This window comes from Rhamphochromis sp. 'chilingali' (genome assembly GCF_963969265.1).
Source record: "Rhamphochromis sp. 'chilingali' genome assembly, chromosome: 2".
NCBI classification, from domain to species: domain Eukaryota; kingdom Metazoa; phylum Chordata; class Actinopteri; order Cichliformes; family Cichlidae; genus Rhamphochromis; species Rhamphochromis sp. 'chilingali'.
The window spans coordinates 59,572,770-59,586,197 of NC_137930.1; the positions used below are offsets into that span (position 1 = coordinate 59,572,770).

A 13,428-nucleotide genomic window follows, 5' to 3' on the forward strand; every position below is an offset into this window, starting at 1 on the left:
CTCTAACTCCTTTCACCCCCGATCGCTCCGCAAACAGTCTTTGTCTTAGCTGGACTTATTTTTCGTTTATATGGGCCGATGATGCTGGTCGATGTGGAAAAAATAACTGAGTTGTTCATATACCGGTGGCTAGCTAGCTCCGCGTTAGCCACCGGTATATGTCTCTTCCCCTCGTATGCGGGAAAGAAACACCAATCGACCGGTGGTGGCTAACGCGGAGCTCAATCGTGGATAAGGGAAACCCAATGCAGGAGAAGCAGGCGGCTGGTGAACTGAATTTCAGGTAAGACGTTATTAACTGCACTCTATTTGGGTCAGATATAAACCGAGTTTAGGTGTAGTTTATTTTCGTTGTGCTGACAGTTACAATAACTGTACTGCGTGCTAGCTAGCACGACGGAGTTTCTATACAGCTGTGCGCGCTAAGTTACTGATTTTGAACTTTATGACAGCCTCCCCTATTTTCAGGCGAGAATGTAGGGGTGTAAACTTCAAATATCTGCTCGTTTTATCAAGAAGTCCCATATTTTATCAAGAAGTCCCATATCTCTCACGATTTTACTGCTAGCGCCGCATGGCAGCTAGCTGGCTAGGGCGGCTTGGCTGACACCTAGGCCGGGCTGACTGATACCCAGGCCGGCTCACGCTCTCGTTTCACCGCCGCATGGCAGCTAGCCGGCTAGCTGGCTAGTGCGGCTTGGCTGCCACCCAGGTCGGGCTGGCTGACACCCAGGCTGGGCTGGCTGACACCCAGGCCCGCTCACGCTGTCGTGTCACCCCTAGTCTTTGTGATGACTCTTGGTTGGCTGCTGGACTTATTTTTCATTTATATGGGCTGGTGATTCAGTATGAGTGTCCGGTGAACTGAATGTCAGGTAAGACGTTATGTATATGTAAGGTAGTGACTGGAATAAGTCACAAGGTGTCGCTGTTGAGCTGCATATATGTTGTAAATTTTAGCAATTTTGACCATTTGTCCTCTGCAGGACACCGTAGTTCAGATTTCTCGTTCGCGTGGGCGCCATCTTGGTTCAGTGTTTACTGTGATGTGCAAAGGTAAGCACTGTCAGTGGCGAACTGCATTGGTTTTGTTTAAAAATAAGTGTTCCACTGTGTAAAATAGCGGTTTGTCATTTAAGCCGAGCATATATTTTGTTTATTGAGAGGTTCATGTATTGTCTGATGAGAGTATGAGACAAAGATATACTTTTCTTTCTTACTCTCATATAAAATATTTAGCTTTTATTAAATAGTTATCTGAATCTTACAACCAAAGTTTGTATAATAATACACAAGATTGGCTGTAGACCATTGTTAATCATTCAGAACACTGTGTAAAAATAACAAAAAACAAAAAGTGAATGAAAAGTGCATAAATATTTATTTTACGTGTTTGATGTGTGTGGCAGGGCGTGGTCTGCAGTGCCGCTGCAGGGGAGGTGGACCCACCTCAGCGGCATCTGCAATCACGCCTCTCAGGTGTAAAGTCTGTGCTCTCTCTGCTTTTTTTTTTTTTTTTTTTTTTTTTTTTTTTTTTTTTGTGTGTATGTGTCGGGCTATGAGATGAAAAGCTACAGCCGGCTGTGTGGGTACAGCAACTATGTGTGAAAAGTGGTCCATAACGTAATGCTTCAAAGTGTGTTCATGCAAACATTGTCGGGTCTGCTTATGAACCTCTGCGCACAGCGTCTACAAATTGGGGCTGTACGAAGTCACCTCATCTTTACACAAAACCGTAAGATGTCATCTGTGAGGCGCGAGCGGTGTTTGGTTTTACCATAGTTCATGGTGGAGAATGGCTGCTCTGCTGAGTTTTGCTCTCTGTAGCCGTTTGAATGGCAAACTATACTGATTAGCGGCGGCATAGGCACACTTAAAATTTCTTCAGAAATTTTCGCTTTCTAGTTTATATTAGATTTGTACACCCCCTACTGGTGCTTTTTACTCATTACAATTTACCCCAGGTTACAAAACATTTGACACATGGCTTGTGTAACTGAAAATCAGCTGTTGTTTGGTAACCGGTAGTTCAGGAGGTTGAGATGATCGTGAATATAGAGCTTAGGCTTTAATCTTTTTAACAAACTAAAATGTCAGTCACCTTTTACTCGAAGATGCCTCCTTCAGGAGCTGATGCCCAAGCCACAGTGAAATGGTGGTTAGGGGAAGTACTGGAGGGTCGAGAGGATCCCGAGGGTTTCTTCGCCATGTGTGTGTCCATCCTGGGGCAAGTAGAGACCCGCTCACAGTTTCTGTCCCTCATCGAGCCTCTGTCCACGGGTGACAGACTCCTGCACGCCAGTCTCACCTCCATCTACCAGGAATATTTCACCAAGGTCAGTAAATGTTTCAGCAATAGAAGTACATTCAGGTTGGAGGACTTGTAACACCTAGGCTTAAGTCAGCAAAAATAAAATACATACAAAAAATGACACGAACAAAACACAATAAGGAAGTAACAGGACTTAATTAAACGACTGGCGCTTTTAGAGATTAACTCAAGCATTTGATGATACACGTAACTTTAGGTAGCTAGTTGTGTTTTTGTCACTTTTTCATTTTACCTACTAGCCTAGCTTAACCTAAAATAAATAAATACGTAAATAAATGAAAGAAAACATACATAAGTATTAATGATTTCCTAATGGCGGTACAGGAGCAGCTCTTCACCGAAACTGCAAACCACTGCCAAGGCTAAAGTTTCCCCCTTTTGTGAATGCGGAGCCCCGGGATCTGCGTTAATTGGTGATATTTTCCCGAGAACTACGGAAGCGTTGAGCTGCCACCCAGGCAAAAGAAAAATAGAGCTATATCACATCATAACGTGAAAACTTTATTGTTCTCACAATATACTATCATGTTAGTACAATATACTTTTCACGTTTGAACAACATAATATCACGTCATTACAATATACATAATTATTACGTTCGTAGAATATAAAAAGTTTTTTGTTATAACGTGATATTAAGTATATTGTAATGACGTGATAGTATATTGAACAAACATGAAAAGTATATTGTAAGAACAATAAAGTTTTGTGATATATCTCTATTTTTATTTTGCCTGGGTGGCAGCTCTATGCTTCCCTACATCGAGATGATGTCTCCCAATTTTTTCCCATTTCAGTTTTCTTTGTATTTGTAGGGATTTTTTCTAAAAATGTCTAAAAGTAATTTAGAAAATGGAAATTGTGATTTCCTTGGCATTTTCCACTTTCCCTAAACAATTTGAGGAAAGTGGACAAGTGGAGGACAAAAGAAGTGGCAGGTCTAAAGAACTATCTAAAGCAGATGAACAGTATCTGAAAGTCATGTCCAGAAGAAATAGGAGAAAAAAAATCAAAAACAAGACCTGACACAGGACCTGAGAGATGCATGTGATGCTGCCCATCAGCGCAGGATTTAATCCCAGTGCTGATAGGGATTAGGGCAGGACCCCCTGGAATCTAGAGGGCGGTGTTGGAGATGAAGATGGGGGCTTGAATGAAGCCTGAGTGACAAGACGGAACCGGTGATGGGGAGAATTTGGGTTACAATAAGGTGTCTGCAAGGAAGAATGACAGGTTTGCATGTGTCCCTTATGAAGTACTTGATGAGTGTAAACCAAGCCGTGCCTGTACACACCCATCTAATTAAAGAGATAATACATTTAAATAATTGAAACACCTGTGGTAGTTTTTGATAAAAGCTAATGTCTTGTCATTTAGGGCATAGTGTACACATTCGTCTTTTTAAACTACTAAAGAATTGTTTTAAAAGTAATAACAGTGGGTTGTCCTGCTTAAATTTTAGACTGAAGATGACGAGCTGGAACTTGCTTTGGCTCTCTCTCTACTGGATATGAAAGGTCAGAGAGGATCTGTTCAGCTGAATTCTATATTAAAGCCTGAAGGAAGCAACTGCACCAATCAAACTGGATCCTGGAACAGAGAGAGTCCACCGCAGACAGCCAGAGAGATGGAGTTTCAAATAAGTACGTATCCTAATAAGCAGACACTCGGGACAGGTCAGACTGTGTGTGTCTCAGAACAGGAGGGAGATGTGGATCAATCACAGAAACCAAAACGCTCTAAGAATAGGCGGCAGAGGCGAAAATGTACTGGCCAGCACCTTGTAGGTTTACCCCGCTCTCCATCAGCACCACCACCAGTGTTACTGTGGTTCAGGAGGGATTTGCGGCTGTGTGACAATCCTGCTCTCGTGGCGTCACTAGAAGTGGGTGCACCTGTCATACCTGTCTTCATCTGGAGCCCCAAAGAAGAGGAGGGAACGGGCATTACAGTGGCTATGGGAGGAGCTTGTAAGTTTGATCAAGGAATCAGTGGTTATAGCAATACTTTGTCTCATGTCTTCATAATAGTTCTTGACAAAATCCTTGTTTGTAAGGCTCTGTATTCTAATTGTCTGAATGTATCTTCCCTTTTTTAAATAGGTAAATATTGGTTGCATCAGGCATTGTTGTGTTTTTGTTCATCTTTGGAGCACATCGGCAGCCGTCTTGTCGTCCTCAAGGCAAATGGGGAGATGACAAGTACTGAATCTTCTCTGAAGGCACTTAAGGAGCTGATTAAAGAGACTGGGGCAAGAACAGTGCTGGCTAATGCCTTGTATGAGCCCTGGCTGAAGGAGAGAGATGATCTGGTAGTATCAGATCTGCAGAAACAAGGTGTTGAATGCAGGATGTTCCACTCTTATTGTCTCAGAGACCCTTATTCTGTCACCACGGAGGGTGTTGGCCTTCGAGGTTAGTCAAAGCATATTTCTATGTGCATACTGGGTTTGCTGATAATGTATACCTAAATTACAATATGGCTATTCTGATGAACTTTTATTGTTTTTTTATGATGTAGGAATAGGTTCAGTCTCTCACTTCATGAGCTGCTGTAGACAGAACCCAGGGACTGCAGTAGGAGTTCCCCTGGACCCCCCAGTATCTCTCCCTACACCTGCCCACTGGCCAAAGGGGCTCTGTTTGGATGAACTAGGCTTGGCACGCATGCCCCGCAGGAAGGATGGCACAACGGTTAGAAACCAAAGCTCTAAGGCAAAACAAAACAACTTAAAAAATAATTTAAATCACGCATCTGTCAATGTTTTCTTTGTTTTCTCTTCGGCATTCAGGTTGACTGGGCAGCGAATATTAGAAAGACCTGGGATTTTAGTGAAGGAGGAGCGCAAGCCCGTCTAGAGGCCTTTCTTCATGATGGTGAGACACCTATTGTTCAGTTGGTTATCTTAACAGACTTGGCAATGAACAACACCATATATTTATTTCTATTTCTAGGTGTGTATAGATATGAAAAAGAGTCAGGCAGGGCAGATGCTCCGAACACCAGCTGCTTGTCGCCCTATCTTCATTTTGGTCAGCTCAGTCCACGCTGGTTAATGTGGGATGCCAAAGGAGCACGTTGTCGACCCCTAAAGTTCCAACGCAAATTGGCGTGGAGAGATTTGGCTTACTGGCAGCTCACGCTGTTTCCTGACCTCCCATGGGAATCCATCAGACCTCCATACAAGGTGGAAATTAGTTATAGACTACAAAGTGAATATTAACCATACCATAAAATTGTAAACTTTTTTTGTTGCCACGTCAATTTATTAATTTGTAATAAAGGCCTAAACCACATTATGGATAATTTTACATCCACTGGCAGGCTTTGCGGTGGAGCAGTGATCGGGGCCACCTCAAGGCATGGCAGCGAGGACGAACAGGCTACCCTCTGGTCGATGCAGCCATGAAGCAGCTGTGGCAAACAGGCTGGATGAACAACTACATGAGACATGTAGTGGCATCTTTTCTCATAGCATATCTTTATCTGCCTTGGCAAGAAGGCTATCGCTGGTTCCAGGTGAGATGCGTGTGCACACTGGGACTAATGCACTCACAAAGATATTGCACCAAATGCCTGACAAATATTCACAAGTACTACTTAACTTCCTGACTGTATCCAACCCATTTTTAGGACACCCTGGTGGATGCAGATGTTGCCATAGATGCAATGATGTGGCAGAATGGGGGCATGTGTGGCCTGGATCACTGGAACTTTGTCATGCACCCTGTTGACGCAGCAATGACCTGTGACCCCTACGGTACCTATGTTAGGAAATGGTGTCCTGAACTTGCAGAGTTGCCTGACGAGCTTATTCACAAACCCTGGAAATGTCCTGCATCTATGCTGCGGCGTGCAGGTGAGACATTTTATTGTAATTCACTTTTTAAATAAGATAAATGTATGGAATCATGCTTTGCATAGTTTAGTTTTAACAGTTAATATATCAATTTATTACATCGATGCTGTCCTCACGGTTTAGGTGTGGTGTTTGGCCAGTCGTATCCCGAGCGAATAATTACAGATCTCGAGGAGCGAAGGAATCAGTCTCTGCAGGATGTAGCTTTGGTGCGCAGGGAGTTTGAACAGTATGTGGACAAACGCTCAGGCTGCGATTTGGTGCCTTTGCCCCCACGCCTGGTCTCTGAGGCTTTGGGTTTATCACACAAGGATGGGGCTGTGGTGACACAAGGAAAGCAGTTCCTGTTGCCTGTCATCACTCGCATGGAATTCAAACACCAGCATGAAGATCCGGATGCTGATGCCACATCAAACCCCTACAACGCAGTTTTAAAAGGATACGTGAGCCGAAAGAGGGACGAGACCATTGCTTTCCTTAATAAGAGAGACTTCACTGCCAGTGTAATGCATGAGGCAGTCCAAAGAAAGGAGAGGCTCAACAGCGATTATCGGAGAATGGAGGGGCTCCCACCGTCTCCTTCACCTCGAGGCAGGGCCAGACGAACTCCCACAGCCAAGGACAGGTTCTCTATAGTACCCGGTGGGGCAGTCACTTCTCTAAAGTGACCAAGACTACAAACTTTTTAGTCATTTGCCACAGAATGTAAACATATTACAAATTTATTGAGTGTAAAAATTATGCCAAGACATATTCTGCCAATGTGGATGTGGAAAATATTTGTGGAAAAAAAGTAGATTGCAAGGGGGCTGGAAAATGCTCTCAAAAGTTTATATTCAGTTTGACCTCAGGTACTGTGTTTAATAATGGCAGCATACACTGCGTTCCAAATTATTATGCAAATGATATTTTTCTGTTTTTGCTACTTAGTCGATTCAAATGACAGTCGGCATAATTTTCGAGTCATCGACCAATAGAGTATAATTCAAATGTTACTGAACAAAACTCCCAATGAAAACAGTATGTTTTTCAAAAATAAAAAAACTTAAAATGCACTGTTCCAAATTATTACGCACACAGACTTTCAAAAGATTTTATAGATTGTAAAGAATTGAAAATGGTTATTTGTTGAATTTGCAGCATTAGTAGATCAATTTCACTAACATCAAAAGCGATTTCAATCAAAAACATCTTAACAGGTCAAGTTACATATTAACATAGGACCCCTTATTTGATAGCAGTTTTACAATTCTTGCATCCATGGAACAGTTTCTACTTGAATGGTTTGCAGGATGTCAGAATAGCCTCCCAGCGCTGCTGTTTGGAGGTGAACTGCCTCCCACCCTCATATTTTTTGTTTGAGGATGCTCCAAAGGTTCTCAATAGGATTGAAGTCAGGGAAGAATGGGGACCACACCATGAGTTCCTCTCCTTTTATGCCAATAGCAGTCAATGATGCAGAGGTATTCCTTGTAGCATGAGATGGTGCATTGTCTTGCATGAAGATGGTTTTGTTCTTCTCTTTCTACCATGGAAGAAAGTGGTCAGTCAGAAGCTCCACATACTTTGCAGAAATCATTTTCACACCTTCAGGGACCCTAAAGGGGACAACCGGCTCTCTCCCTGTGATTCCGGCTTAAAACATGACTCTACCACCTCCTTGCTGACGACGCAGCCTTGTTGGGACATGGTGGCCGTCCACCAACCATCCACCACTGCATCCATCTGGACCATCCAGGGTTGCACTGCACTCATCAGTGAACAAGACTGTTTGAAAATTAGTCTTCATGTAGTTCTGGGCCCACTGCAGCCGTTTCTGCTTGTGAGCATTGGTTAGGGGTGGCTGAATAGGTTTATGCACAACTGCAAGTCTCTGGAAGATCCTACACCTTGATGTTCGCAGGGCTCCAGAGGGACCAGCAACTTCAAATAAGTGTTTGCTGCTTTGTAATGGCCTTTTAGCAGCTGCTCTCTTAATCTGATGTATTTGTCTGGCAGAAACCTTCCTCATTGTGCCTTTATCTGCACGAACCCATGTGTGCTCTGACTCAGCCACAAATCTCTTAACATTATGGTGATCACGCTTACATTTTTGTGAAATATCTAAGGTTTTCATTACGTGTCCAAGGCATTCAACTATTTCATGCTTTTCAGCAACAGAGAGATACTTTTTCCTTCCTATGTTGCTTGAAAATGGTGGTCTGCTTAATAATGTGGAACATCCTTCTTTAGTAGTTTTCTTTTAATTGGGCTCACCTGGCAAACTAATGATCATAAGTGTCCAAGATTGATTTCAATGATACAAAGAGTCCTGAGACACAATTCCATCCATGGGTTTAATTGAAAAACAACTAATCTTTATGACACTTAAACACAATTTGCATTATAATTTGGAATGCGGTGTATATACATATATTTATATTAGTGCGATTTATTTTTTCTTTAAGCCGTATATAAAACATAAAAATTTCAGAAATAAATGACAAAGAAAAGAGACTTTTTAAGGAAATGTTTATTTTTTATTACACAGGTCCTCTGTCCACAGTTTAACCCTTATACATGCAGTGAAGATCAAAATAATTAATACCATAAAGACAAAAGTGCTTTTTAAGTCAAACAGTGTCCCAAGACAGAGTTTCAAGTCCTTCACTGAAATGATTTGTAACTATTTTATTCTAGTCTCAGTCTCTTCCACCTTTTGGTGGTTTGATGCTTTAAGAAACCAACAATGGATATTAGGTCAATGCAGGCTGGAAGGTCCCCTAAATTAAGTCTGTAAAGAAATTCTAAAGTTCACAGCTCTACAGCACTGACAGATCAGTAGCCTGGAGCTACAGAGCTCCACTGGAGAATGCTATGTATTGCGTTTTAACGGACAGGCACATATTGTGCACCTCTCTCTGCCAGTGTTGTGAGAAAAAGGGAAGGTGCACAGCACATACAGAAAGGTGTTATGTCAGTCCTCAATAGAATGGATGTATCTCTCATATGCAGCTTCATCCATTAGACTGTCAAGCTCGGCAGGTTTGGAAATGCTCATCTTCATGAGCCAACCTATAATAGATGTGTAAAAATCAAGTTAAGCTAAGCTCTGATTCAAAGATGCACACTGGTTTCAGTACTTGTAGCATTAAATGCTTCACATGAAAAAACAAAACAAAATAACTACACAAAATATGAGTATATTTTGTTCTTTGCATTGTTTAAAGATACAAGCTAAAAACCTTATAAGAGAAAATGTTTGTAAATGTCACTGACACTGTTATATATATATATATATATATATATATATATATATACACACACACACACACACACACACACACACACACACACACACACACACTTTTTTTTGCTTGAGTAAAATAGTCCACCAGAGTGAACAGCTTATGTTTTGCTTTCAGACTGTGAGTGAATGTTATAAGTGAAAGGTTATTTTAACATTCTGCAGTGCATTACTACCAAAGGCCATAAAGGTAATTGTGATGGGTTAGTAATTAACTTAAATAAAATGGAATGAATGCAGTGAGGGAAAAGAGATTGAAACATACAATGTCTCTGGACATCAAATATTCAGATGTTAGTTAGAAAATGTGCAATGAAGGGTCATTTTAATGAAATATAATGTAATGTAACAATAGAACAGCTCCAGCTTTATGGCCTTAATGTAGACCCTGTCTTCACTGTTATGTTGTGTTGTATTACTGCCATCTACTGTCCAGAGATTAAACCTCATAGCTTACTGCCACGTATTATACTGGGTGATAAAACAGTTAAAAAAAAAACATTAGGTTTTAGCAGTGATCTATATAGAAAAAAAATGCACCAATCGAAAGAAAATGCCAATGTTGTGACAAACCACAAAGAGTAATGTCATTGGTTAATTCTATTTAAGCTCTTGCATTAATCTAAAATGTCTCATACATACACCAGAGTACCCTCCACTAACTGCACTGTGACGTTTATGTGTGTACTTACCATCTTTGTAGCAAGATTTATTGACCAGACCAGGGTTGTCTGCCAGTAGCGTGTTGATCTCTACAACTTCTCCAGTTAAAGGAGAATAAAGCTCGCTGGCTGCCTTTACACTTTCCAGAGCTCCAAACTCATCTGCAGGAGTAAATTTCAGAAAGTACGTCATGAGGGACAAGAGGCCATCCACTTTCCTGCATTGTGGTGACTCTAAATCCAGCGATGACATGCATGAGATCAAGCTTTATACCCATCTTAATAATATTCACTATTATTCAGCAAACATCATACCTTGCTGAGCCAGCTGTGCCCCCACCTCTGGCAGTCCACAATAAACTACATCTCCCAATGCCTCCTGCAAGCGGTTAGGGAAAACATTTAGCCAGGACAACCAGAGTATGATGTTAAAAAAACAAAACAAAACAGTTATTTGCGTTTCATTTAAATGTTGTGGAAAGGGATGTCTGTGTTTACATTTGAGTCACTGCTATCTGGTGTTTGAGTGTTGTGCACACACAAGAAATGTAATGACAACTGTCAGTCCTACATATACTTTCTAAACTTTTAAATAAATGCCAGTTTAAAAACTGTACTTTATATTTATGTCAGTAAATATATGTTATTTAAGTTTTTTGGGGGCCATGTGAGGGAGCATTGCCTTAATTAGCTTGCATAATAAAAGAGCTTTAAAGCTTGGATCTGCCTTGCATGTGCACATATTTCAGCGCCATTGTGCTAAAAAGTCATCACCTGCAAACATAAAAAAAAAGATTATGTTTTTATGTCTAATATATTTGCTTATATTGAAAAATAGGCTGCACTCCGCATAATCTACATATGAAATAAAGAAATAACAAGTATCTTTATGACTATATTATTGTACCTACCAACTGTGTATTTTACACAATAATAAACCCAGTCTCTTCTGGCCACTTAAAATAGCTTTTAAAAAGACATTTTTAATGTTAATGAAACACCTGAACAAACAAAGGACACATACAAGTCCCTCTGCCAAAAACTGAGTGCAGCTTCTACTGCTACTGGACTGTTTATTTCAAAACACAATGATAACATTTAAGAGAAATATGTTTCACATACTGTAAGCCATCAAATCATTGATAGCAGTTTTAATCAGTGTTGTCTCAAAAAGTGATTTGAGTGATTTACCAAAACATTGTCAGCCTAGACATGAAACGTATGCCAACCATATCTCTAAAGAATGATATAAACCAGTTTGTGACAAAGTGACTTTTACATAGCATTTACTTATCCAGCTAAAAAGTCTCTTGACATATAAAAATGTCAATTTTTAAAGAGAGAGATCTGGCCAAGCAGCATTAAAAATAACACTATTATAAAGATATTGTGTGGCCAAAAAAGGACTGGATTGATTATAATGTAGATAGAATAATGCAGAGCCATAAAGATACTCGCGAAACAGGCCATTTCTTTATTTTTCATATATAACATATAAAGTCTATTTACCAATACAATTAAACACATTACACATAAAACTCTGAAATCAACTATCAGTTGATAATTTATTAAGACAACACCAGTAATCATCTTTTTTTCCTTCTTTTTCTGGCAAATTCCGGAAATCACATTTTGGCACCGGTCTGTGAAGTGCACGCGCAAAGGTGGAATACTCACTTGTGCAAAGTTGCTGATCCCGACCGTCCCGATTCCGTCTTCCACACGAATCCATTCGTGTTTGTCTGTGAATTTAAGCGCTGCAAGATAACACAACATACTCAGAACTTAGCGAGGATTTTGAAGTCCTCGACGAGTATGACAGAAACACTCAAACACGCTGCAGCTATCGTGTCCTTTCTGTCGCTAATGTTATCTAATACAAGACATGCATAGTCGAATACCTGCTGATAACCGGCTAGAAGAGGCTAGCGTTCTTCCAAAATAAGGCTTAGATGCCAGCTGCAATGGAGAAAGCGACGCTGAACGAGCGAGTAAAGGCAAAACTGTAGAAAAGTTGGAAGAGAGGGAACGGAGTAGCCAACAGGCAGCCATGTTTGTCGCTCACTGATGAGAGCATGTTTCTTCTTCATTGATATGAGAGGTATCAGTGGCGCTTTACTGCCCTCCACCGATCATCGTTATTGATCCTCTTGAGCGCTCGGTTTGCTATTATAAAAACTATTATTATAATTTAACTAGCAATAAATTTCTTAAAAAATAAAGAAATGCCAAACTCAAGCCCAAAGTAAATTACTTCTACCCCTGTTGATTTTTTTTAAAAGTTGCCACAGATGGAAATGGAAACTGACTTAGAATCGATGCTGCATTATTTTAAAATAAATTTCTTGGCAGTTTGAAAGTTTTATACCATTTAAGACATGTTTCAGCTTCAAAGATCATCTAATATTAAAAAAGGAAAAATAAATTTTTGTTTCTGAGTTGTTTTTTCCCATGTGGCTGAATAACTCAGTAAAATAAAGTCTAACATTACCTTGGTGATAAAGTGGAAGGTGTACTACTTTTTATATTTCCAACTATTTTAGTTGATCTTTCCAGTACAATGCCGAAATTACTGTCAGCAAAGCCAAGGGAAGTTATACTGATTTAAAAATCTAAGTGTCAAAAATATAATAAAATACACATACACCATTACTTTACAGTGACTCAAATAATGGATTGTAGGTTATGTCCCAATACTTTTTATATACTTTGCTGCTCTAGCAATGCTCAAGATTTAGACATTAATTGAAGTATAAGTTAAATAAACATTCAAATCAGTGACTTAAAGATCTAGACATTTTAATATGAGACTGTTCTAAGACATGCCTTGCTATTTCCTCAACACATTTCACTTGGAAATAATTGGAAAACAAAAGCCCACATATTCAGCAGCAACAAATTAAAATATAAAAAAAAAATATGAAAAGAAGGTTTTAGAGAGAAATACTGGGATATACTGGCAAATATCTGCTTCTTTCTGTGAGTATCACCAGGATTTCACACTCAGAATAATACTGCATGTAAATTTCTATGCCCAAAGTAGGGTCGTTTTTTGTTTCGTTTTGTTGGAACACGCCCAACTAATTTAACATATCTAATATCTATGGTTTTGCTGATGATAAGGATAAGCTTCCAAGAAGTTTATCAGGGCGTTATTTCAGGAGCCGTGGTGATATCAGATCTGTTTATGATGGGTGGATTATGTGTAAACACATTCAAGTTTATTTCCTGGCTTCATCCAAATGTTTGTTTATAAACAAACACCCCCAGCCCCCCCCCCCCACACACA

The 13,428-nt window shown here is 40.1% G+C and overlaps 2 protein-coding genes across 2 annotated transcripts; one reads left to right on the forward strand and one right to left on the reverse strand.

Moving 5' to 3' along the window:
* Positions 1-1,942: 1,942 nt before the first annotated feature.
* On the forward strand, positions 1,943-8,539 carry LOC308391896 (deoxyribodipyrimidine photo-lyase). Its single transcript, XM_080874651.1, has 9 exons — positions 1,943-2,336; positions 3,795-4,302; positions 4,435-4,746; positions 4,853-5,025; positions 5,124-5,208; positions 5,287-5,519; positions 5,657-5,851; positions 5,966-6,191; positions 6,315-8,539. Exons 1-9 carry the CDS (start codon positions 2,091-2,093, stop codon positions 6,857-6,859), a joined length of 2,523 nt encoding a protein of 840 aa, XP_080730777.1. The 5' UTR covers positions 1,943-2,090; the 3' UTR covers positions 6,860-8,539.
* A 146-nt stretch (positions 8,540-8,685) lies between these two features.
* LOC308391897 (glycine cleavage system H protein, mitochondrial-like) lies at positions 8,686-12,227 on the reverse strand. The gene is made up of 5 exons (XM_080874652.1): positions 12,041-12,227; positions 11,817-11,896; positions 10,455-10,518; positions 10,170-10,301; positions 8,686-9,245 (listed from the first exon to the last, which is right to left on the reverse strand). The coding sequence occupies exons 1-5, from the start codon at positions 12,189-12,191 to the stop codon at positions 9,148-9,150; spliced, it is 525 nt and encodes a 174-aa protein (XP_080730778.1). The 5' UTR covers positions 12,192-12,227; the 3' UTR covers positions 8,686-9,147.
* Positions 12,228-13,428: the final 1,201 nt, after the last annotated feature.

Coding starts and splice junctions, on each gene's coding strand:
- LOC308391896 (XM_080874651.1), top strand. CDS start 2,091: ATGTCAGTCACCTTTTACTCGAAGATGCCTCCTTCAGGAGCTGATGCC. Junction 5,209..5,286: donor AGAGGCCTTTCTTCATGATG/GTGAGACACCTA, acceptor TTCTATTTCTAG/GTGTGTATAGATATGAAAAA. Junction 6,192..6,314: donor ATCTATGCTGCGGCGTGCAG/GTGAGACATTTT, acceptor CTCACGGTTTAG/GTGTGGTGTTTGGCCAGTCG.
- LOC308391897 (XM_080874652.1), bottom strand. CDS start 12,191: ATGGCTGCCTGTTGGCTACTCCGTTCCCTCTCTTCCAACTTTTCTACA. Junction 10,519..11,816: donor GGATCAGCAACTTTGCACAA/GTGAGTATTCCA, acceptor AACCGCTTGCAG/GAGGCATTGGGAGATGTAGT. Junction 9,246..10,169: donor TAAATCTTGCTACAAAGATG/GTAAGTACACAC, acceptor CATCTATTATAG/GTTGGCTCATGAAGATGAGC.